This window comes from Hemitrygon akajei, chromosome 3 (genome assembly GCF_048418815.1).
Source record: "Hemitrygon akajei chromosome 3, sHemAka1.3, whole genome shotgun sequence".
NCBI classification, from domain to species: Eukaryota; Metazoa; Chordata; class Chondrichthyes; order Myliobatiformes; family Dasyatidae; genus Hemitrygon; species Hemitrygon akajei.
Genome location: NC_133126.1, coordinates 101,128,488 through 101,151,835, shown reverse-complemented (window position 1 = coordinate 101,151,835; position 23,348 = coordinate 101,128,488). Strand labels below are relative to the sequence as shown.

Here is a 23,348-nt window from a genome sequence, read left to right as displayed (position 1 = left end):
AAAATTCTTGGTAAGAAGCATTAAAGAGAATACCAAGGAATTCCATACATACTTCAAGAGAATGAGGATAACCAGGGAGATGGTATGACAACTCAAGGATAAAGGGACGAATATTTGCTTGGATTTGGATGAGGTCTTAAATTGAGTACTTCACATCAGTATTTACCAAAGAGAAGGACATGGAGTACAGGGAGATCGATGCCAAACACATTAATGTGCAAGGGCATTTCAAGGTAAAGGAAGAGGTAGTGCTGGGTCTCTTAAAGAGCATTAAGATGGATTAGGGTCTGATGGGATATACCCAAGGTTATTGAGAGAGGCCAGAGATAAGATTACTGGGGTTTTGACCAATATATTTATGACTTCTCTAGCCATTGGTGAGGTTCCAGAAGACTGGTGAGTTCCATTATTCAAGAAGGGAATCAGGGATAATCCTGGAGACTATAGACCAGTGAATTACTGAGAGAATTCTTATGGATAGGATTTATGAGCATCTGGAAACCATGGCCTAATTAGGGAAAGCCAGCATGACCTAGTGCGGGGCCAGTTGAGAATGATTGATAAAGGTCAAACTGTGGATGTTGTCCACATGGATTTTAGTAGGGCATTTCACAAGATCATTCATGGGAGGCTCAATTGGAAGATTAAGAGGCATGGGATCAATGGTGATTTGGCAGTCTGAATTCAGAACTGACTTGCTCATAAAGAGAGAGGGTAGGGTTGAAGAGACTTATTGTAGCTGGAGGTCTTTAATTAGTAGTGTTCTGCAGTGATATGTACTTGGACCTGTTGTTTATGATGCAGACAAATGACCAGGATGAAAATGTAGGTGAGTAGGTTAGTAAGTTTGCAGATGATACAATGCTTGGTGGTGATGGGGATAGCATAGAAGAGTAGATGACTGGAAAAGAATACAGTGGGATACAGATCAGTTACAGATAGTCACAGAGAAATGGCAGATGGAGTTTAACGCAACCGTTCTCATCTATTGAGCAGTCTGTGTACGATAGGATGGACTTTTGACCTCACAGCTACCTTGCTTTGGCCTTGCACCTTATTGTCTACCTACTCTTCAATTTCTCTGCAATTGTAACACTTTATTCTGCATTCTGTTGTTGTTTTCCCTTATCCTACCTCAATGCACTATTATGATGAAATGAACTATGTGGATAGCAGGCAGAATAAATCTTTTCACTATACTTTGATACATGCAACAATAATAAATCAATTTCCCAGTTATTTGCATTTGAATGGACAGCCCCAGGAATATACTTAATATTTTACATTTCAAAGACTTTTTGCCTGGTATTTATTCAACTCCCAAACGGCTGCAACCTGAATCACAGCTAAAGATGATCTCACGCTGATGGATAGTAAACCATCTTTTTGATCAAGAAATCAAAGCCAAGGGTGAAGAATTAACTGGTGTTTAGTTCACTACTCCACGAGGTTTACTCGCTAAGCGATGAAATGACTTTGCAGCCTCAGTGTTGAACTGGCTCCATGACTGTGGACTCACTTTTGGGGACTTTGCGGTTAATGTTATTTGCTTACTTTTATGTTGCTTGCATGACTTCTTCTCACACGCAGGGTGTTTGACAGTCTTTGTTGTGTGGGTTTTCTAAAAAATGGGTTCTATTGTGTTTCTTTGTTTCGTGGCTGCAAAATGCGAACCTCAAGGTTGTATACAGTATGCATACTTTGATAACAAATTCAAAGTATATTTAAACTTGAAGGAGCTCTTTGGTTTCAGGCTGTTGACTGCTGAACTGAAAACAAAAGAACTGTCCACAAAGCTGGTGAACAGTCAGCTGCGTGTGGATCTGAGAAATAAAGTGCCCCACCCTCCCATCCATATGATGCTGGAGCTGCCTTCAGCAGTTTAACAAACCGAAACAGACGTCTCTGTTGGAAGTAGGACTCGAATTGCTTCAGGCCCCTTTCTGCTGCAGAATCTGAAAAGCAAAGAAATGAAATGTTATTCCAAAACCTCTTTCAAAAAGGTCACTTTTGAATCACAACCATAGAAACAGATTCGTACAGATACCTCCATGTGATGAGCTAACAGAAATATAGGGCAGGAAGAGGAGGCTTGGTGAGGGATTGTGGAGAAAACCTGTGGCAGCAGGTGGGGAAGGAGTATCAAAACATTGGGGCAATAAGCAGGGTAATAACTGAACTTCCTCATACAAAGTGTAAGGAAAGATGAATAAACTCCTCTTGGGCTTCCAGTCGGGTTCAGGTATAGATTTTAACTGACATTTCAATAACAAACTCTGCCGTCTTCATCAGGGATGATGCCTGGACATATCTAATCCTGTGATATTTAAACCCCAATCACCTGTCCCACCTGATTGGCTAGTCCTCATCCAATGAATGAGGTTTCCAATGTTCTACCTTGCTTACAATTAAATTCCAGTTTTTACTTAGAGCGAAACCTTCATCTTTGTTAAAATTCTTTCTTCTCCAGTTTTATTTCAATGGCTTCCTTTGCCAGGCGGTACCAAAGCCATTGGTGCGGCACAGTAGTTTTACTTTTACATAGTCAATACTTTGGACATGGCAAATGCAATGTTCCTCGGGAATAGCATCCACTGGAAACTCAATCACATGGACTTATATCACAACAACAAAACCCACCATCATGCCTCCCAACACAGAGTGGTTCTTTCTACTTTAACCGTGTGAAACATATTTCAGAACTATTTCAGAGAGTCTCCAGAAGAAAATAAGAATATTTTACGTGACGTTCCAACGGAATGGCTACAAGGTGAAAGATATTACTCGGGCCCTTCAAAAGGCTGACAGAAAAACCATGAAACCTAACAACCAGGTGGAACCCTACGCTACGGTCTGTCTTCCCTGTATATCCACTGTTTCTGGAAGGATTGCCGGATCTTGAAGAAATATCAGATTAATACCATCTACAAACCTGTAAGAAAGCTCAAATCATAGCTTATGTCGGTCAAAGATGACCTGGGACTCAGGATGACTGGTTTATACAGGATTCCCTGTGAATGCAGAACAATGTTTATCAGCCAGACGAGGGCACGGTGGAAACCCGCATCAAGGAGCACAGGTGTATCCGTTTGATTTACCTGGAGAAGTTGGTGGTAGCACAACATTGTATTTGCAATGGCCATAGGACTGATTTCGATGGCACAAACTACTGTGCCGCACCAATGGCTTTTGGAATCGCCAGGTGAAGGAAGCCATTGAAATAAAACTAGAGAAAAAGATTTTAACAAAGACGAAGGTCTGTGAGCCAGTAATCATCAGAGGATCAGAGGCAGAGAGAGTGAGTAACTTCAAGTTTCTGAATGTCACTAGCTCAGGGAACCTGTCCTGAACTCATCATATAAATATTATTGCAAAGAAAGCACGACAGCATCTCTACTTCCTAAGGAATCTGCAGAGATTCGGCAGGTCATCAAAAACCTTGGCAATTTTTTATAGATATGTGGTGGAAAGTGTGCTGACTGGCTGCATTACAGCCTGGTATGGGACCATCAACATCTTTGAGCAGAAAATCCGACAAAAGATAGTGGATTTGCCTCTGTACATCAGAGGTAGAAACCCTCCCAATCATTGAGCATATCTACATGAATCATTGCCATAGGAAAGCAGAATCCATCATCAAAGATCTTCACCACCCTGGCCATACTCTTTTCTTGCTACAAACATAAGGTTGAAGGTATAGCTGCCTCAGGACTACCCCTCAACCATCAGACTCTTGAACAAAAGGGGATAAATACACTCAGTCCCGTTCTATAGATTTGCTAAGTATGGCTGCAGAAGAAGTATGAGCAGATTCTACTTTCTTAGGAAGCTGAGATCCTTCAATGTGTGCATTAGGATATTGGAGATCTTTTACCAGTCTACTGTAGTGAGAGCAGTCTTCTTTGCAGCTTTATGTTGGGGAAGCAACATCGGTGCTGGTGATGCAAAAAGATTAAATAAACTCATCAAGAAGGCTGGATCCGTCCTTGGCTACAACCCAGACTCTTTTGAGTTAGTGGTAGAGAGGAAGTCACTAAACAAACTGTTATCCGTTATGGACAATCTGGCATATCCTCTCCATGACCTACTGAATAAGCAGCAGAGCACCCTTTCGAATAGGTTCTTTCAGCTCCACTGTCACAGGCAACGTTATAGAAAATCTTCCCTACCAAATGCAATAAGCATACAGTAGCATGCAAAAGTTTGGGCACCCCTGGTCAATTTTTCTGCTACTGTGAATAACTAAGCCAGTAAAAGATTACCTCATTTCCAAAATCCATAAAGTTAAAGATGACACATTTCTTTAATATTTTAAGCAAGATTTCTTTTTTATTTCCATCTTTTACAGTTTCCATATAACAAAAAAGGAAAAGGGCCTGAAGCAAAAGTTTGGGCACCCGGCATGGTCAGTAGTTAGTAACACCCCCTTTGGCAAGGATCATAGCTTGTAAATGCTTTTCGTAGCCAGCTAAGAGTCTTTCAATTCTGGTTTGGGGGATTTTTGCCCATTCTTCCTTGCAAAAGGCTTCTAGTTCTGAGAGATTCTTGGGCCGTCTTGTACAACAGATGGCTTGTACAACAGGATAATGATCCTAAACACACCTCAGAATCCACAATGGACTACCTCAAGAGGCGCAAGCTGAAGGTTTTGCCATGGCTCTCACAGTGCCCCGACCTAAACGTCATGGAAATTCTGTGGATAGATCTCAAAAAAACAGTGCACGCAAGACGGCCCAAGAATCTCTCAGAACTAGAAGCCTTTTGCAAGGAAGAATGGGCAAAAATCCCCCAAACCAGAATTGAAAGACTCTTAGCTGGCTACGAAAAGCATTTACAAGCTATGATCCTTGCCAAAGGGGGTGTTACTAACTACTGACCATGCCGGGTGCCCAAACTTTTGCTTCAGGCCCTTTTCCTTTTTTGTTATATGGAAACTGTAAAAGATGGAAATAAAAAAGTAATCTTGTTTAAAATATTAAAGAAATGTGTCATCTTTAACTTTATGCCTTTTGGAAATTAGGTCATCTTTTACTTGCTTAGCTATTCACAGTAACAAAAATATTGATCAGGGGTGCCCAAACTTTTGCATGCCACTGTATACAACAGTTGATCTCTGTGTGACAGGAGAACAATAGTTTCTGTTTTATTATTTTGTACATTATTGCACATTGGCAAAATATTAGTTCATTATTCTGTACTTTATTATTAGTTAATAGTATTATATTTATTATTATTGCAAGTGCACTTTTAAATGTTGCTGCTGTAACGAAATAATTTCCCACTTGGGAAAGAATCTCAGAGTTGTATGTGGTGACAAGTATGTGCTCTGAGAATAACTTTTACTTTGTGCTTTGAAGTAAGAATTGGAATTCAATTGTAAATAAGATGGGATAGCAGTAACCAGATTGGATGAGGACTAACCAATCAGGAGGGACAGATCAGGCGGGTATATATACCACTGGATGAGACATGCCTAGGCATCATCCCTGATGAAGATGGCAGAGTCTGTCATTGAAACGTCGGTTAAAATTGATACTTGTATCTGGCTGAAAGTTTATTCATCATATTCGCTGGGAAAACACTAGATCCTTTTTGTAAGGAAAGATCTTCAATAATGAAGAGGTTGCACCTGTCAGTGAAGAGACTGGTGCTGGGATTTGCAATTTAGAACATTAACATTGTGTGGGATATTACATTTTTTTAAGGTTTTATAACCCTCTGAAATCTATTGGTCAATGCAATCTACATCAATAATCTGTAGTTCCTGCAATTGAGATTTTTGAGACAATTAAAGGCTACAGAAGTCACTACCAGCACAACCAACTATATTCCAGCCATCTTTGGTCTATACTAGTTAGAACATAGAAAGTACAGCACAGGAGCAGGCCGTTCTACTGAACTAATTAAATGAACAATGAAATGCCTAAGTAAACTAATCCCTCCTGCCTACATAATTTCAATATCCCTCTAATCTTTGCACATTCATGTGCCAATCTAACAGTTTCTTAAATGCCCTTTTCATCTGCAACCACCATGACCATGGTAGCACATTCCAAGCCCCACCATTCAAAAGAACTTAACCTGTACATCTCCTCTTACCTTAAATACATACCTTCTAGTATTAGACATTACAATCCTGGGAGAAAGATGCTAACTGTCTATCAACGTCTCTTCAATTTTAAACTTCCGCTTCAGCCTCCAACCCTCTAAGTACATTCATTATCAAAGCAGGCATCTCATATTACCTTGCAATTCATTTTCTTGCAGGTATTCACAATAGAACAAAGAAATACAATAGAATCAATGAAAAACTACGCACAAAGATGACAAAGTGCAAAAAAGACAAATCATGCAAATAAATACATAAATAATGCAGGGTGGATAAGTTGCAGAATACTTAAAGTGAGTCTATAGGGTACAGAATCAGTTCAATGTAGGGAGAACAACACAAGTCTGTCCAAACTTTCATTATAGCTCATACCCTATAACCTTAGAAGCATACTGGTAAACTACTTCTGCATCCTTTCCACAATCTCCACATCCTTCCTGTGACTAGAAATACATGCATTACAAGAGCAGTCTGACTGAGGTTTCATATACCCACAGGATGGTTTCTTACTCTTATATGCATCACCCAATCACTGAAGACAAGTATGCCATGCCTTCTTTATCATGTTATCCACTTGCATAGCCACTTTCGAAGAACTAAGACCCTAAGATCCTTCTGTAGTTGAATGCTATTAAAGGGTCTACCATCAATTGTATACTTCCTCCCTTTACTTGACATTCCCAAGTGCAACACCTCATACTTGCCTGATTTAAACTTCATCTGTTACTTCTGTCCATATCTGTAACTGATCTACATCCTGCTGTGTTTGTGATAGTTCTTTACACTGTCCACAACTCCACCAAACATGGTGTCATCCGCAATTGATGATCCACTCATCTATGCTTTCATCCAAGCCATTGACATGCATCATAAATGACAAAAGTCCCAACACGGACCTACAGTTGCAAGAAAAAGTTTGTGAATCATTTGGAATTACCTGATTTTCTGCATAAATTACTCATAAAATGTGGTTTTCATCTAAGTCACAAACACAATCTGCCTAAACTAATAACACGCAAACAATTCTACTTCTTTTCATCAATCCTGAGTTACCATTTAAACAATCACTGTCTAGATTCAAAAAAGTACGTGAAACTCGGGGGCAATGCCTTCTACAAAAGCCATTTGGAGTCAGGTGTTCCAATCAATGAGATGAGATTGGAGGTGCGGGTTGTAGAGGTGCCCTGCCCTATAAAAAAGGCAAAGTCAAGTTGAAGACAGAGCCTACTCTTCTCAAGAAAGATCTGTTAATGTGCACCACGCTTCGATCAAAACAACTTTCAGAAGACTTTAGAATAATTGTACAGATGCATGAAGATGAAAGAAGCTACAAAAGCATTTCTAAAGACCTGAGTGTTCTTCAGTCCACAGTAAAATAAATTGTCTACAAATGGAGAAAAGTTAGTACTGTTGGTACTGTCCCTAGGAGTGGGCATCCTGCAAAGATCACACCAAGAACACAACATGCAATGCAGAAGAAGGTGAGAAAGAACCCAAGGGTAACAGCAAAAGACCTGCAGAGATCTCTAGAACTTGCTGAAGTCTCGGTTCATGTGTCCACTATAAGAAAAACATTGAACAAAACTGGTGTTCATGGTAGGAACACAAAAAAAAAACATTGCTACACATCTCAAGTTTACAAAAGACCACCTGGATGTTCCACAATGCCTCTGGAACAATGTTCTGTAGACAGATAAGACTAAAGTTGAACTTTTTTGCAGAAATGTGCACAGCTAATGTATGTTTGGAGGGGAAAGGGCATTGCACACCAAACACCAAAACCTCATCGTAATTGTGAAGCATGCTGTTTGAAGCATCATGGTTTGGGGCTGCTTTGCTGCCTCAGAGCCTGGACAGCTTGGATGACGCAACAACACAATGGTCCAAAACACAAAGAGTAAATCAACAACAGAATCGTTTATAAAAATGAAAATTTGTGTTTTGGAATGGCCAACTCAGAGTCAAGACCTTAACCCAATTGAGACGCTGTGCCATGACCAAAAGAGGGCTGTTCGTGCAAGGTATCCCAGAAATATTGATGAACTGAAACGGTTTTGTATGGAAGAATGGTCTAAAATACTCCCTCGCCATTGTGCAAGTCTGATCAGCAGCTACAGGAAATGTTTGGTGGAGGTTATTGCTGCTAAAGGAGGGTCTACCAGTTATTAAATACAAGGATTCATTCACATACTTTTTCCAGCCTGGACTGTGAATGATTAAACAATGTGCTCAACAAAGACATACAAACAGATAAGTTAGAAAAGCTTTTAATTGGAGTAAGGGGAATGATGAGGCTATCAGGCAGGAAATTGGAGGCTTAAATTGGAAACAGATGCTCTCAGGGAAAAGTACGGAAGAAATGTGGCATATATTCAGGGGATATTTGTGTAGAGTTCTGTAATAGGTACGTTCCAATGAGACAAGGAAGTTATGGTAGGGTACAGGAACCATGGTGTACAAAGGCTGTAATAAATCTAGTCAAGAAGGAAAGCTTACAAAAGGTTCAGAGAGCTAGGTAATGTTAGAGATCTAGAAGATTAAAAGGCTAATAGGAAGGAGCTTAAGAAGGAAATTAGGAGAGCCAGAAGTGGCTATGAGAAGGCCTTGGCGGGCAGAATTAAGAAAAACCCCAAGGCATTCTACAAATTTGTGAAGAGCAAAAGGATAAAACGTGAAAGAATAGGACCTATCAAGTGTGACAGTGGGAAAGTGTGTATGGAACCGGAGGAAACAGCAGAGGTGCTTAATGAATACTTTACTTCAGTATTCACTATGGAAAAGGATCTTGGTGATTGTAGTGATGACTTGCAGCAGACTGAAAAGCTTGAGCATGTAGATATTAAGGAAGAGGATGTGCTGCAGCTTTTGGAAAGCATCAAGTTGGGTAAGTCGCCGGGATCAGATGAGATGTATCCCAGGCTACTGTGGGAGGCGAGGGAGGAGATTGCTGAGCTTCTGGCGATGACTTTTGCATCATCAATGAGGATGGGAGAGGTTCTGGAGGATTGGAGGGTTGCGGATGTTGTTCCTTTATTCAAGAAAGGGAGTAGAGATAGCCCAGGAAATTATAGACCAGTGAGTCTTACCTCAGTGGTTGTTAAGTTGATGAAGAAGATCCTGACAGGCAGGAATTATGTACATTTGGAGAGGTATAATATGATTAGGAGTAGTCAGCATGGCTTTGTCAAGGGCAGGTTGTGCCTTACGAGACTGATTGATTTTTTTGAAGATGTGACTAAACACATTGATGAAGGAAGAGCAGTAGATGCAGTGTATATGGATTTCAGCAAGGCATTTGATAAGGTACCCCATGCAAGGCTTATTGAGAAAGAAAGGAGGCATGGGATCCAAGGGGACATTGCTTTGTGGATCCAGAACTGGCTTGCCCACAGAAGGCAAAGAGTGGTGGTAGATGGGTCATATTCTGCATGGAGGTCAGTCACCAGTGGGGTGCCTCAGGGATCTGTTCTGGGACCCTTACTCTTCCTGATTTTTATAAATGACCTGGATGAGGAAGTAGAGGGATGGGTTAGTAAGTTTGCTGATGACACAAAGGTTGAAGGTGTTGTGGAGTGTGGAGGGCTGTCAGAGGTTACAGCGGGATACTGATAGGATGCAAAACTGGGATGAGAAGTGGCAGATGGAGTCAAATATGATGGCAGAATAATAGTATTAATGGTAACACTCTTGGCAGAGTGAAGGATCAGAGGGATGTTGGGGTTCGAGTCCAAAGGACTCTCAAAGCAGCTGCACAGGTTGACTCTGTGGTTAAGAAGGCGGACAGTGTATTGGCCTTCATCATTCGTGGAATTGAATTTAGGAGCCAAGAGGTAATGTTGCAGCTATATAGGACCCTGGTCAGACCCCACTTGTGAGTACTGTGCTCAGTTCTGGTCGCCTCACTACAGGAAGGATGTGGAAGCCATAGAAAGAGTGCAGAGGAGATTTACAAGGATGTTGCCTGGATTGGGGAGCATTCCTTATAAGAATAGGTTGAGTGAACTCGGCCTTTTCTCCTTGGAGCGATGGAGGATGAGAGGTGACCTGACAGAGGTGTACAAGATGATGAGAAGCATTGATTGTGTGGATAGTCAGAGGCTTTTTCCCAGGGCTGAAATGGTTGCCACAAGAGGACACAGGTTTAAGGTGCTGGGGAGTAGGTACAGAGGAGATGTCAGGGGTAAGTTTTTTACTCAGAGAGTGGTGAGTGTGTGGAATAGGCTGCCAGTAATAGTGGTGGAGGCGGATACGATAGGGTCTTTTAACATGGAGCTTGGTAAAATAGAGAGTTATAGATAAGCCTAGTAATTTCTAAGGTAGGGACATGTTCAACACAACTTTGTGGGCCTAAGGGCCTGTATTGTGCTGTAGGTTTTCTAGGTTTCTATGAAAAGTAGATTGTTTAAGTGTTATTAGTTTAGGCAGATTCTGTTGGTCTATTATTGTGACTTAGATGAACATCAGACTACATTTTATGAGTAATTAGTGCAGAAAACCAGGTAATTGCGAAGGGTTCACAAACTTTTTCTTGCACTGTACATGGAGCACTAGTGGTCACGGACCTCCAGCCAAAATAACCTTCCACCCTTACTCTATTTTCAGTGGTTAATCCTTTTCCAAATCCAAACTTTCAATTCACCCTAGATTCCATACATCTGTATCTTCTGCATCAAACTACAAGGGACCTATCAAATGTCCTACTAAAGACCATGTAGATAAAAGTCCACCTCATTACCCTCATCAATCACTTTTGTCACTTCATAAAACTCAATCAAGTTTGTAAGGAATTATCAGCCCTTCACAAAGCATACTGACTGTCCCCAGGTATGCCACTCCTTTACAAATGTGCATAATCCTCCAGAATGTCCAAATGTCTGTGAAGCTCTTCCTTTTAGTCAAACTTCTCCCACCTGTGAATAACCTCACTGAAGTTCATCCTCTCTCTTCCCCCCCTTCATTCACTCCCTCAGTGTGTCATTTATTTAAAACTTTTTATATCCCAAGGAAACAGAGAGATGTGCTGTTTGTGTTAACAACCAGGGCTCTATGGTAGCAGAGCAATTAGCATGACGCAATTAAAGTTCGGGGTACCGGATTTTGGTGTTCATCCTTGATGTCCCTATACATCCTCACCGTGGAATGCGTGGGTTTCCTCTGGGTCCTCCAGTGTCACATCCAGAGAAAATTACAGTGAAATGTGTCATTTGTGTTCACAACCAACACACCCAAGGATGACAACAGAGGATGTCCACAATGTTCAGCAGAACAAGATGGAAATGACCTTCCAGCAGACTTGTGGATTTGCAGACATGGTGTCTTCTAATTCCCCATTGGGCTCACAGAGAGTTGTCAGTGGGTCCGGAGTCTGATTTCTATGTTGGCAGTAGAATGAATTCCAATAACCCACTGGTTTCGTCAATTGGTGAGAATGGAGTTTGATGCCCAATATTCGCCACTGCCAAGTCCAGGGTTCGAAGGCCTGTTATTTGATGATCGGCGTCACCTTGAATTGATGCCAAGGATCAATTCCTGAGGAAGAATTTGGGCTCTAATAGTTGAGGCCTGGGAGCTGGAATATGTTTCAATACTTTGGGCCTGTCCCCAGCACAAGCTGAGGTGTGTTGGTTGTCAAAGCAAACAATGCATTTCATTGTCTTGATTCAATGTATATGTTACAACTAAACATGAATCTTGAATTCCTGATCAAAGCTGCTTCTCTCCTTACCATCTTTCACAATTGTTTACCAGTTATCTGGTGATTAAAGTATGGAAAAGGATTTTAAAATAAATCTAGGGCTTCAGGTTTGGATATGGAATAAAATATGTTAAATATGAACATGTATTTGCAATGTAACAGCATTGTAAAAGTGGTTTAAATGGAGGGTGGGTGGAGTAGCTAACCAGAATTATCAGATTAACTGCAAGGGGAATGAAAACTTTAAGTTGGCATGAAGTTTTTGTGTTAATATCCCTACGGTGCTTTCCAGAAGGAAAGCTTCCAAACAGACAATTTGCTGCCTTCATCAGTCAGGACATTGAGTTTAGGACATGGGATGTTATATAGAGGGCTATGGGTAATCCTAGGTAATTTCTATAGTAATGACACATTCGGCATAGCTTTGTGGGCCGAAGAGCCTGTATTGTGCTGTAGGCTTCCTATGTTTCTAAATCCTATCCCTCTATATCAGGGGTTCCCAACCTAGAGTCCATGGGCTTCTTGGTTAATGGTAGTGGTCCATTGCAGAGAAAAGGTTTGGAGTCCCTTCTCTATATACTAATTGCTTCCCTACCACTGATATGATACTCACTGGCCTATAATTATTTGGATTATCTTTGTTCACAATAATGGCACAATATTTGCTCCTCTCCAGAACTCTTGCCCACTTCCAGTGAGACACAAAGATCATGTTAAAGCCCTAGTAATCTCCTCACTTCTTTTATTATTTTGGGATAAATGCCATCAAGCTCTGAACACTTATTCAGCTTAATGTTTTTCAGAAAACTCAGCATTACTTCCTCCTTAACCTCAAAGTGTTGCAGCAAATTAGCATGCCCAACTCTGCCTTAAAATATCCTCTAAAACCTTCTCCTCAGTAAATATTGACACAAAGTACTCATTTTATACCTTTGACACATGCTCTGACTACAAACACAAATTCCCTCCTTTATCTTTGAGTGAATCTACCCTCTTTAGTTATTCTTTTTCTTAAATTTAAGTATAAAATGCCCAAGAATTCTTCTTGATCCTGCACATCAAGGACATTTCATCACCCCTCGTCTTTCTAATTGCCTGCTTGAATACTTTCCTGCTATCTTTACATTCTATAAATGCCAAGTCTGATATTTGCTCCCTAAACTTTATGTGCATATCCTTTTCCTTCCTGACTAAATATAGGATCACTTGGGTCATACATGGTTCTCTCAGTTATTATGTCTCTTTACTCCTTACCAGAATATGTCAATCCTGGACATCAGATGGTCTTCAAACATCTCCCACATGTCAAACACGGGCTTGTATGACAGTAGCTGCTCCCAATCAACAATACTTAGCTCCTTTCTTAGCCTGTCAAAATTTGCCCTTCCCCCAACTTAGCTCCTTCCTGCAACATCTGACCTTATGATTATTCATAACTATCTCAAACCTAAATGAGTTGGGGTCACTATTCTCAAAATGTTCGCTCACTATCAGGTCTGTCACGTGATACAGCTCATTTCCCACAAGTAGATTCAGTACATTCTCTCTTCTCGTTGCATTCTCCACATACTGTTTCAACTACTCCTTTTAGACATACTGAAGAAATCCCACCCCACCAGGTTTTACCAGGACCAATTCTTCTTACACAACACATACAGGTGATTATTCATTCTGAGTTGTATCCTTTTGGGGGAACATTCTAGCTGCAAAAGAAATCCTGTCCCCACAGATTAATCAGTGGATCTTGTGCTACAAGAAACTAAAGCTCCCCTTTATATCTGTCCTGACCCTAGCATGCAAGTTCAATGACAAAGAAAGCACAGTAACGCTTCTACTCCCTTAGGAGTTGACGAAGATTAGGTATGACATCTAAAACTGACAAACTTCTATAGAATGTATGATGGAAAGTATACTGACTGGTTGCATCACAGCCTGATATGGAAATACCAGTGCCCTTGAACGGAAAATCCTACAAAAAATAGTAGATACGGCCCTATCCATTACAGGTAAAGCCCTCCCCACCATTGAACATAGCTACATGGAGCCTTGTCACAGGAAAGCAGCATCCATCATCATGGACATCCACCACCCAGGTCATGCTCTCTTCTTGCTACTGCCATCAGGAAGAAGGTACAGGATCCTTAGGACCCACACAACCAGGTTAGGAACAGTTCTTATGCCTCAACTATCAGGCTCCTGAACCAGATGGGATAACTTTACTCAGCTTCACTTGCCCCATTACTGAACTGTTCCTACAACTTATGGACTCAGTTTCAAGCACTCTTCATCAGATGTTCTCAGTATTGCTATTTTTCCTTTCTTTGTGTATTTGCACAGTATTGTCTTTTGCACACTGGTTGACCACCCTATTTGGTGTGCTTTCACTGATTCTATTATGGTTATTGGATTTATTGAGTATGCCTGCAAGAAGGTGAATCTCAGGGTTGTATATGGTGACATACATGTACTTTGACGATAAATTTATTTTGAATTTGAACTTTATATCTGAGTAGCTGATAAGTAACTTAACAACAAATGGGTGAAGAGACTAGTTGTCCTACAAGTCCCATGACACTTAAATGAATCATTGCTTAAGGGAGCCCTTAGCCAACTAGAAGCACAAACCGTGGAAAATATGGCTATCAACCAGGAAATCTAATTATTTGTTTACAGTCAGTGGAATAATAGTATCAGAAATTTTACAACAGGCAGAATTGTAATTGTACAAGTTTTTCAGTACATTTCAGGAGAGGGTTATTTAATCTGCAGAGTCTGAGGTCTTTCAGTGGAGGAAGAAGCTGACTTATCAACATTTCCTTGGTGCTAAGGGCATCTTCAAGCTCAGTGGCCAGACTGTCCACTAGCAAAACATATCCCTCACAGTCATGCCCTGTTTTACCCCAACCATGCCTACCACCTTATTGCCATGTTTGTTGACATGAATCAAAGACTGTAAGGAAACATATATTTAACGTAGCTCTATCTAAACAGTAAAGAACTGGGAAGTTGATTGGCGAAGGAGATACAGGATTGAAGAAGGGGGAGTCTGATAGGAGAGGACAGAAGACCATGGAAAAATGAAAAGGGGGGATGAATACTTGTTATAGGCACTATAAATATTGATACGAAGTACTCATTTAGGACCTCTCCCATATCCTCTACCTAAAACATAAGTTCCTTCCTTTATCCTTCAGTGGTCTTCTTCTTGCTTTAAGATTCTCTTTAATCATACTTGCTAAGGACTTTTCATGTCCATTCCTGGCTCGCATAATTCCCTTTGAGTTCTTTTCTAGCTTTTTTATAGTCTTCAGGGCTCCATTTGAGTTTAGTTTTCCTTCACTACTTTCAACATCCAAGGTTCCTTTATCTTACCACCCTTGTCCTTCCTGGTTACTGGAAAATACCTGTCCTATACCCTTTGTAGTCTTTAAACACCATTTACATGTCAGATGTGGACTTGTCCTGCTCCAATTTACTCTCACAAGGTCCATATTTATCAATATCGTGATCACAGTTTCCAAAATAATTTCCCACAGAAAGGTTGATCCCAGGCCAGGCTTATTTCCCTATACCAAGTCGAGTATGTCCCCTCCTCTTGTTGGGACTATCAACATACTGATTTAAGAGGACACTTTACAAATTCTGCCTCATGCATCAAGGAAGTCCCAGTCCTCCAAAGAAGTTGAAGTCACCATGAAAACAACCCTGTGGTTCAGAATCAGGTTTAATATCACTGGTATATATTGTGAAACTTGCTGTTTTGTGACAAAAGTACATTGCAATACATAGTAATAAAAACTATAAATTACAATAAGTATATAAAAATAGATTAAATAAGTAGTGCAAAAAGAAAGGAAAACTACTTTAGTAATGTTCACGGGTTCATTGTCAATTCAGAAATCTGACAGCGGAGGGGAAGAAACTGTTTCTGAAATATTAAGTGTGTGTCTCCAGGCTCCTACATCTCCTTCTTGATAGCAGCAATGAGAAGAAGGCATGTAATGGGTGATGGGGGTCCTTAATGATGGATCCCTTCTTGTTGTATGTTGATAGTCCCAACAAAAGGAGGGGGCATACTCGACTTGGTATAGGAAAATAAGCCTGGCTCCTTGAAGGTGTCCTTGATGCTGGGGAGGCTAGTGTCCATGATGGAACTGGCAGACTTTACAACTTTCTGCAGCTTTTTATGATCCTTTGCAGATGGTAAAGCAACCCCACACCAAATTGGTATGCAACCTGTTAGAATGCTCTCTACCGTACATCCGTAGAAATTTGCAAGTATATTTGATGACATTCCAAGTCACCTCAAGCTCCTAATGAAATATACCCACTGTTATGCCTTCTTTGTAATTGCATCAATATGTTGGACACAGGATAGATCCTCAGAAATGTTGACACCCAGGAACTTGAAACTACAGACAGAAAGACATACTTTATTGATCCCAAGGGAAATTGGGTTTCGTTACAGCCGCACCAACCAAGAATAGTGTACAAATATAGCAATATAAAACCATGAATAATTAAATAATAAGTAAATTATGCCAAGTGGAAATAAGTCCAGGACCAGCCTATTGGCTCAGGGTGTCTGACACTCCGAGGGAGGAGTTGTAAAGTTTGATTGCCACAGGCAGGAATGACTACCTATGACGCTCAGTGTTACATCTCGGTGGAATGAGTCTCTGGCTGAATGTACTCCTGTGACTAACCAGTACATTATGGAGTGGATGGGAGACATTGTCCAAGATGGCATACAACTTGGACAGCATCCTCTTTTCAGACACCACCGTCAGAGAGTCCAGGTCCACCCCCACAACATCACTGGCCTTACGAATGAGTTTGTTGATTCTGTTGGTGTCTGCTGTCCTCAGCCTGCTGCCCCAACACACAACAGCAAACATGACAGCACTGGCCACCACAGACTCGTAGAACATCCTCAGCATCATCTGGCAGATGTTAAAGGACCTCAGTCTCCTCAGGAAGTCGAGATGGCTCTGACCCTTCTTGTAGACAGCCTCAGTGTTCTTTGACCAGTCCAGTTTATTGTCAATTCGTATCCCCAGGTATTTGTAATCCTCCACCATGTCCACATTGACCCCTTGGATGGAAACAGGGGTCACTGGTGTCTTAGCCCTCCTCAGGTCCACCACCAGCAACTTAGTCTTTTTCACATTAAGCTGCAGATGATTCTGCTCGCACCATGCTAAAAAGTTACTCACCATTTCCACTGCTCACCCCTTGATGAGGACTGGTATGTGTCCCTCAACTTCCCCTTCCTGAAGTCCACAATCAATTCCTTGGCCTTACTGACGTTGAGCATAAGGTTGTCGCAGCAACACCACTCAACCAGCTGATCTATCTCACTCCTGAACACCTACCTCCTCATTACCACCAAGGTGCGCTAGTGTTGATTGTCAGTGATGAGATGTTCTTTCCAATTCTCACAGACTGGGGTCTCCCTGTGAGTAGGTCAAGGATCTAGTTGCAGATGGGTGTACAGAGGCCCACGTTTTGGATCTTGTTAATTAGAACTCAGGATACGAATGTGTTGAATGCTGAGCTGTAATCAATAAACAGCAGCTACTGTTCAGGTATTGCAATAGTAGGTATTGCGATTGTCTAGGTGATCCAAGGCCGAGTGAAGAGCCTGTGAGATTGCATCTGCTGTAGTTGTATTGTGCAAATTGCATCAGGTCCAGGTCCTTGCTTAGGCATGAGTTGACTCCAGCCATGACCAAACTCACAAAGACTTCATCACAGTAGACGTGAGTGTAACTGGGTGTTGGTCATTGAGGCAGCTCACCCTGCACTTCTTGGGCATTGGTATGATTGTCACCTTTTTGAGGCAGGTGGGAACACCCAACTGTAGCAGTAAGAGATTGAAGATGTCCTTGGAAACTCCCAACAGATGGATGGCACAGATTTGCAGAGCTCAACCAGGTACACCAATCAGGGCCTGATGCCTTGCAAGGGTTCACACTCTGGAAAGATGTTATTACGTTGGCCTCCGTGACAGAGATCACAGGGATCTGCACAGGTGTAATTTTATTCTTCCTTTCAAAGCATGAATAAAAGGCTTTGTGCTCATCCGGGAGAGAAGCATCACAGCCATCCATGTTGCTAGGTTTAGCTTTATAGAAAGTAATGGCCTGCAAACCCTGTCTGAGCTGAAGCACGTCCTATTCCGTCTTTAACCTCAACTGGAATTGCTTTCTCATCCTTAAAATAGCCTTCTGTAGATCGTACCTGGAGTACTATATTTCTGGATCACCTGCCTTGAATGCCACAGATCTAACCCTCAGTATGCCACAAATTTCCTGGTTCATCAATGGATTTTGATTTAGGTTTTTGCTCCTTTGCCTAATCTGGCTGTGTATCTGCTCCTCAACTGCCTGGTGGCTACAGTGAGGGGGTGCGGGGGAGAAGGAGAAAGAGTCTGTCATATAATCCCAGAGTGAGCGCACCTTTCTTATTTTTAAGTTCTACCCCTACAGAGTCAGTAGATGAGCCCTCGATCATGTCCCACCTGAGTGCAGTTGTGATATTATTCCTGATTTATAGTGCAACACCCCCCTTTTCATGATTGTTTAATGTTATTTCCTGAACAAAATAGAACGAAATAATTGTTACCCCACATCTGATACAGTGAAAAAAAAACACAAAAGAACACAATAATACTTTTAAAAAGCACATAATAAATATAAATACATAAGATAGCTTATATATATAGATTGTCTGTCCATAAACTGACACTGGGCAGTACAAAAATAAAAAATAGTGAAAAGAGTTAGTAGGTGAAGGGTTTGATAAGTTTTACTGCTCAGGAAAAGTAAATGTTTTTTAGTCAGTGGTCCTGGTATGGATGTTACACAGCCTCTTCACTGGTGGGAATGGGACAAACAGTCCATGAGCAGGGTGTGTAGGATTCTTCATGATGTTGTTGGCACTTTACTGGCATCGTATTGTATATACCGTAGATTCCGGACTACAGAGCGCACCTGATTAAAAGCCGCTGGCTCTAATTTTAGAAATAAAATCAATTTTTTAATTGTAAAGGCCGCACCGGATTTTAGGCCGCACCGCTACTTTTAAATATACATACGTATCGGTAACACAAATTACGTTGCATATACTTTTTTACTGAACAGCACGAACAACATTCCAATATCTCCTAGCGACTGGTAAAAATATATATACTGCAGCCTACCAGGAAAAGTTATTGATCGACTTTAACTTAAAAGCAGCGTTTTCGCTCGGGTCTGACGCGCTTGCGTAACGCGATCGGGTCTAATCGGGTCTGACGCGCTTGCGTAACGCGATCGGGTCTAATCGGGTCTGACGCGCTCGGGTCTTGCTTTTCTTCGAGTATTTTCCATGTTGATGAGGGTGAGTACAAATGACTGATTTACAATAATTTAATTGTGAAAGTGCGCTTGATTTATCGTACAATTTCATTGGACCTCTGTGAACTACTCATCAATTTTATTGGTCTACTGTTACGAGGCAAAATGTTTACGAGGCGGCATGAAAAAAAACCATGTATTAGCCGCTCTGGATTAAAGGCCGCAGAGTTCAAAGCTGTTCAAAATGTGGGAAAAAAGTAGCGGCTTATAATCCGGAATCTACGGTATGTCCTTTACGGTGGGTAGGCTGATGCCAGTAACGCAATGAGCAGCTTTCCCTCTCTATCTTTTCTAAAACGTTGAAACCCTTTTTAGATGTATAAACAGTAAAGGAGGGAAACAGTAAAGAATAGATATCCAGCCATTGCAAAGTGATACTGGAGGGGTAATAAAGAGCACATGATGTGGTGGACAAACTGAATTAAGAATTTTGCATTGCCAGAATTTCAAGAATATGAGGGGTAGACATGAGTTTAGTTACTATTACCAAGGAGAAGGTACTTGGGAAGCTGAAAGGCCTGAAGGTCACCTGGAGGAGAAGGACTACGCTTCAGGATTCTGAAAGAGCTACTTGAAGGGATTGTGAAGGCATTAGTAGCGATTTTTCAAGAATGAATGGATTCTGGAATGGTTCCAGAGGACTGGAAATGTCACTCCACTCTTTCACAAGGTAGAGAGGCAAAAGAAAGGATATTATAGGCTGACCAGTGGTTGGCAAAATGTTGGAGCTGATTATTATGGATGGGGTTTTAGAGTACTTGAAGGCACATGATAAAATATGCCAAAGTTTGCATGGTTACCTAAATTCGTTGAGATTCTTTGAGGAAATAACAGGCAGGCTAGACGAAGGAGAGTCAGTGGATTTGCTTACTTGATTTTCATAAAACCTTTGACAAAGTGCTGCACATGAAGCTGCTACACAAAATTGGACCCTATGGTACTACAAGAAAGATACTAGACTGGCAGGAGGCAAAGAGTGGGAATAAAGGTGACCTTTTCTGGTTGGCTGCTGGTGAGATGTTCCGAAAGGGCTGAGGTTGGTACCACTTCTTTTCACATTATATGTCAATGATTTAAACAATGAAATTGATGGCTTCGTGGCCAGGTTTGAAGACTATATGAAGAAAGATGGAGAGGCAGGCAATGTTGAAGAAACAGGGAGTTTGCATAAGGTATTAGATTAAGTGAATGGACAAAGAAGTGGCAGGTGGAATACAATGTCAGGAAGTGTATGGTCATGTACTTTGGTAGAAGCAATAAAGGCACAGACTATTTTCTAAACAGGAAGAAAATTCAAAAATCAGAGGTGCCAAGGGGTTTTGCAGTCCTCGTGTAGGATTCCTTAAAGGTTAACTTGCAGGTTGAGTCAGTAGTAAGGAAGACAATTGCAATGTTAGCATACATTTTGGGAGGACCAGAATATAAAAGCAAGGATGTAATGCTGAGGCTTCAAAATGCGCTGGTCAGAATGCACTTGAGAGTACTGTGAGCAGCTGTCGGAAAGGATGTGTTGGCACTGGAGAAGCTCAAGATGAGGTTCACAAGAATGATCCTGGGAATAAAAGGGTTAACATATGAGTAGTATTTATTGGTTCTGGGTCTATACTCACTGGAATTTACAAGAATGAGAGGGTTCTCACTGAAGCCTATTGAATATTGAAAGGCCTCGATAGTTCATGGATAGTATGTTTCCTATATTGAGTGAGACAAGCACCACAGCTTCAGAATAAAAGGTCATCCCTTTAGAACAGCGATGAGTAGGAATTCCTTTAGTCAGAAGGTGGTGAATCTGCGGAATTCGTTGTCACAGACAGCTGTGAAGGCCAAGTCATTCAGTATATTTAAAGCAAAGGTTCTTAATAAGTAGAGCGCTAAAGGTTACGGGGAGAAGACAGGAGAATGGGGTTGAGAGGGATAATAAATCAGCCATGATTGAATGGCAGAGCAGACTCGATGTGCTGAATGACCTAATTCTGCTCCTATATCTTATGGTCTTATCTGCAGCTTTTCTATTGGCCTTCAAGAGATTCTTAACTATTTAGTTGAACACATCCTTAAGACTATTTCTCCAAGGGAAGGGAAAGGAAATTGGGCTACACCTCACATATGAAAGGCTGAATCTTCTAGGACGCAGGGGTTCCTAACCTTTTTTTATACCATGGACCAATACCATTAAGCAAGGGGCACATGGACCCCAAGCTGGAACTCCTGTTCTAGTGTAAGGGTTTTTCGAATTATACAGCAGAAGACACAACTGTGCCCAATCCCTTGAAAAGTTTAACTAGTTAGACACTTGGCCCTTTTTAAAAAAAAAATACATAAAAACTTAAAATAATCAATTTTAAAGTCTATATCCAATGATTTTTTGAGAACTGCGACCGATTCCAATGCCTTTCCAGGGAATACACTCCAGACTGTCATACGTTGAAGTAGCATAAAATGGAAAGACTCAGAAGACAAATTTCTCCATTCATGCAAGTCCTGCCAGCAGCTGGGTAGGCCTCAAATTGCAATTTGGACTGTTCTGCAAAATGATTTAATTTTGGTCACAATTCCCCTTTCAAAGCAGGAAATATTAGCTGCTCAGCAAACACACACAACATCAGCCAAGGTGTCACTATTCAAATCACATAGACACTTACTCCCTGCCTTTGGCTACTGCCTGCCTGCCTTCTTCGCAGAGCTGGTGGGTAACAGCTTCAAGTAGTTTGGGCAGGTTGGATTCCTCATTCTTCATTTCACTCTGCAGCATTGCTATCCCACATCTGACCAGCTCAGACACCAGTGTCGCCCTAGGAAAGGGAGTAAAGGCTATCATTTAGTTTTACTTTTACTGTTATTTGTTTACACAAAACAAAAATGGACTCCCAAAACTTATCAAACTAACTCTCTGATTTCAAGTCACCTTCAAGATGATAAGGCCTGTCCTGCAATGCTGTGGTAAGGTCACAGAAATGACCCTTTCAATCAGCTCATCCATGCCAACCAGATGTCCAAGTCCACTAACCTAATTTTCCTGTATTAGGCCTGTAGGACTCCACTGCTTTCCTCGGTACCTCTCCAAATGCCTATTAAACATTGTAACTGTATTTGCCTCTATCACCTCCTCTAGCAGCTCATTCTAGATAACCATCACTCCTGTAATATTACGTCATCACCTTTCAGATACGACCTTAAACTGAGAACAGTCTAGATTTGTTAGTAATTATAAAAGACACAAATCTCCTCCTGCCTTGGCAAATATCAATCTCGCAATATCACTAAAAAAAAACAATGCATTGTACTGCTTGTGAGATATGTAACCAAGTGCCCCAAATTCCTCAATATCTTTGGTTAACAAACATTAATCCCAAACATGAGACCTGATACAGGGAGGGTTGATCCAAAACTTCAACAATTTCTTTCCTCTCACAGATCCTGCTCGACCTGCTGATTTAAAGTTCTAAATTTTTATCTGACTTTGTGTACAGAGTGATTTCCAACTTAACCTAGACTTCAAGTAATGCCCACTCCCTAGAACTACTGACAAACAAGAGTCCATTTCTCTATCTACTATACAGTTGGTGATTTATAGTATTCTGAAAACTTTCAAATCAAGAACTATAACTCCTGCAATTTCCTAATGCAGTGCTTGGAGTCCAGATCTATTTCAACAAAATTCAAGCTTCACTGCCACGAGGACTCAGTCTCATTTTTTTGTCCAGTGCCCAGAAGAGGAGACTGTTTTCACTGCCTTGACATCTAGCTTCATCACTTTTCTGCCTATAATCTCTCATGACTCACCCATCGCTTTTTCCTGCATAACAGTGGTTTCAACCTGAAATACTTTGTGCTTCTCACTCCATAAATGGTGTTTCAAAGAATGACACAACACAGAAACAATCCTTTCCACCTTCCTCTTTCATGCTGACCATAACCAAATCCCCACATTATGCCTGTATTCTCTATGTTTTTCCTATCCAAGTACTTGACCAAATACCTTTTCATACATTGCCCTATGTGTGAAAAACGTATGCCTTAGATCTCCTTTAAGTTCTTCCCTCTTACTTTAAACTTGTGCTCTATAGTTTTAGACTCCCAGCACTGGGTAAGATTCTGACCATTTTATACATGTTTCTTATAACATTGGCATGCTTTTAGTAAA

General features: G+C 41.0%; 1 protein-coding gene across 2 annotated transcripts in view; it reads right to left on the bottom strand.

Annotated features, from left to right (window-relative positions):
• cdan1 (codanin 1) overlaps positions 1-23,348 on the bottom strand; it is a 217,538-nt gene that overhangs the window by 39,768 nt on the left and 154,422 nt on the right. For both annotated transcript variants that reach the window (XM_073040499.1, XM_073040500.1), the window contains exons 20-21: positions 21,847-21,996; positions 1,892-1,955 (exon numbers count right to left, since the gene is read on the bottom strand). In XM_073040499.1, the coding sequence (XP_072896600.1) occupies positions 1,892-1,955; positions 21,847-21,996 (214 nt within the window). The remainder of the gene's footprint in view (positions 1-1,891; positions 1,956-21,846; positions 21,997-23,348) is intronic.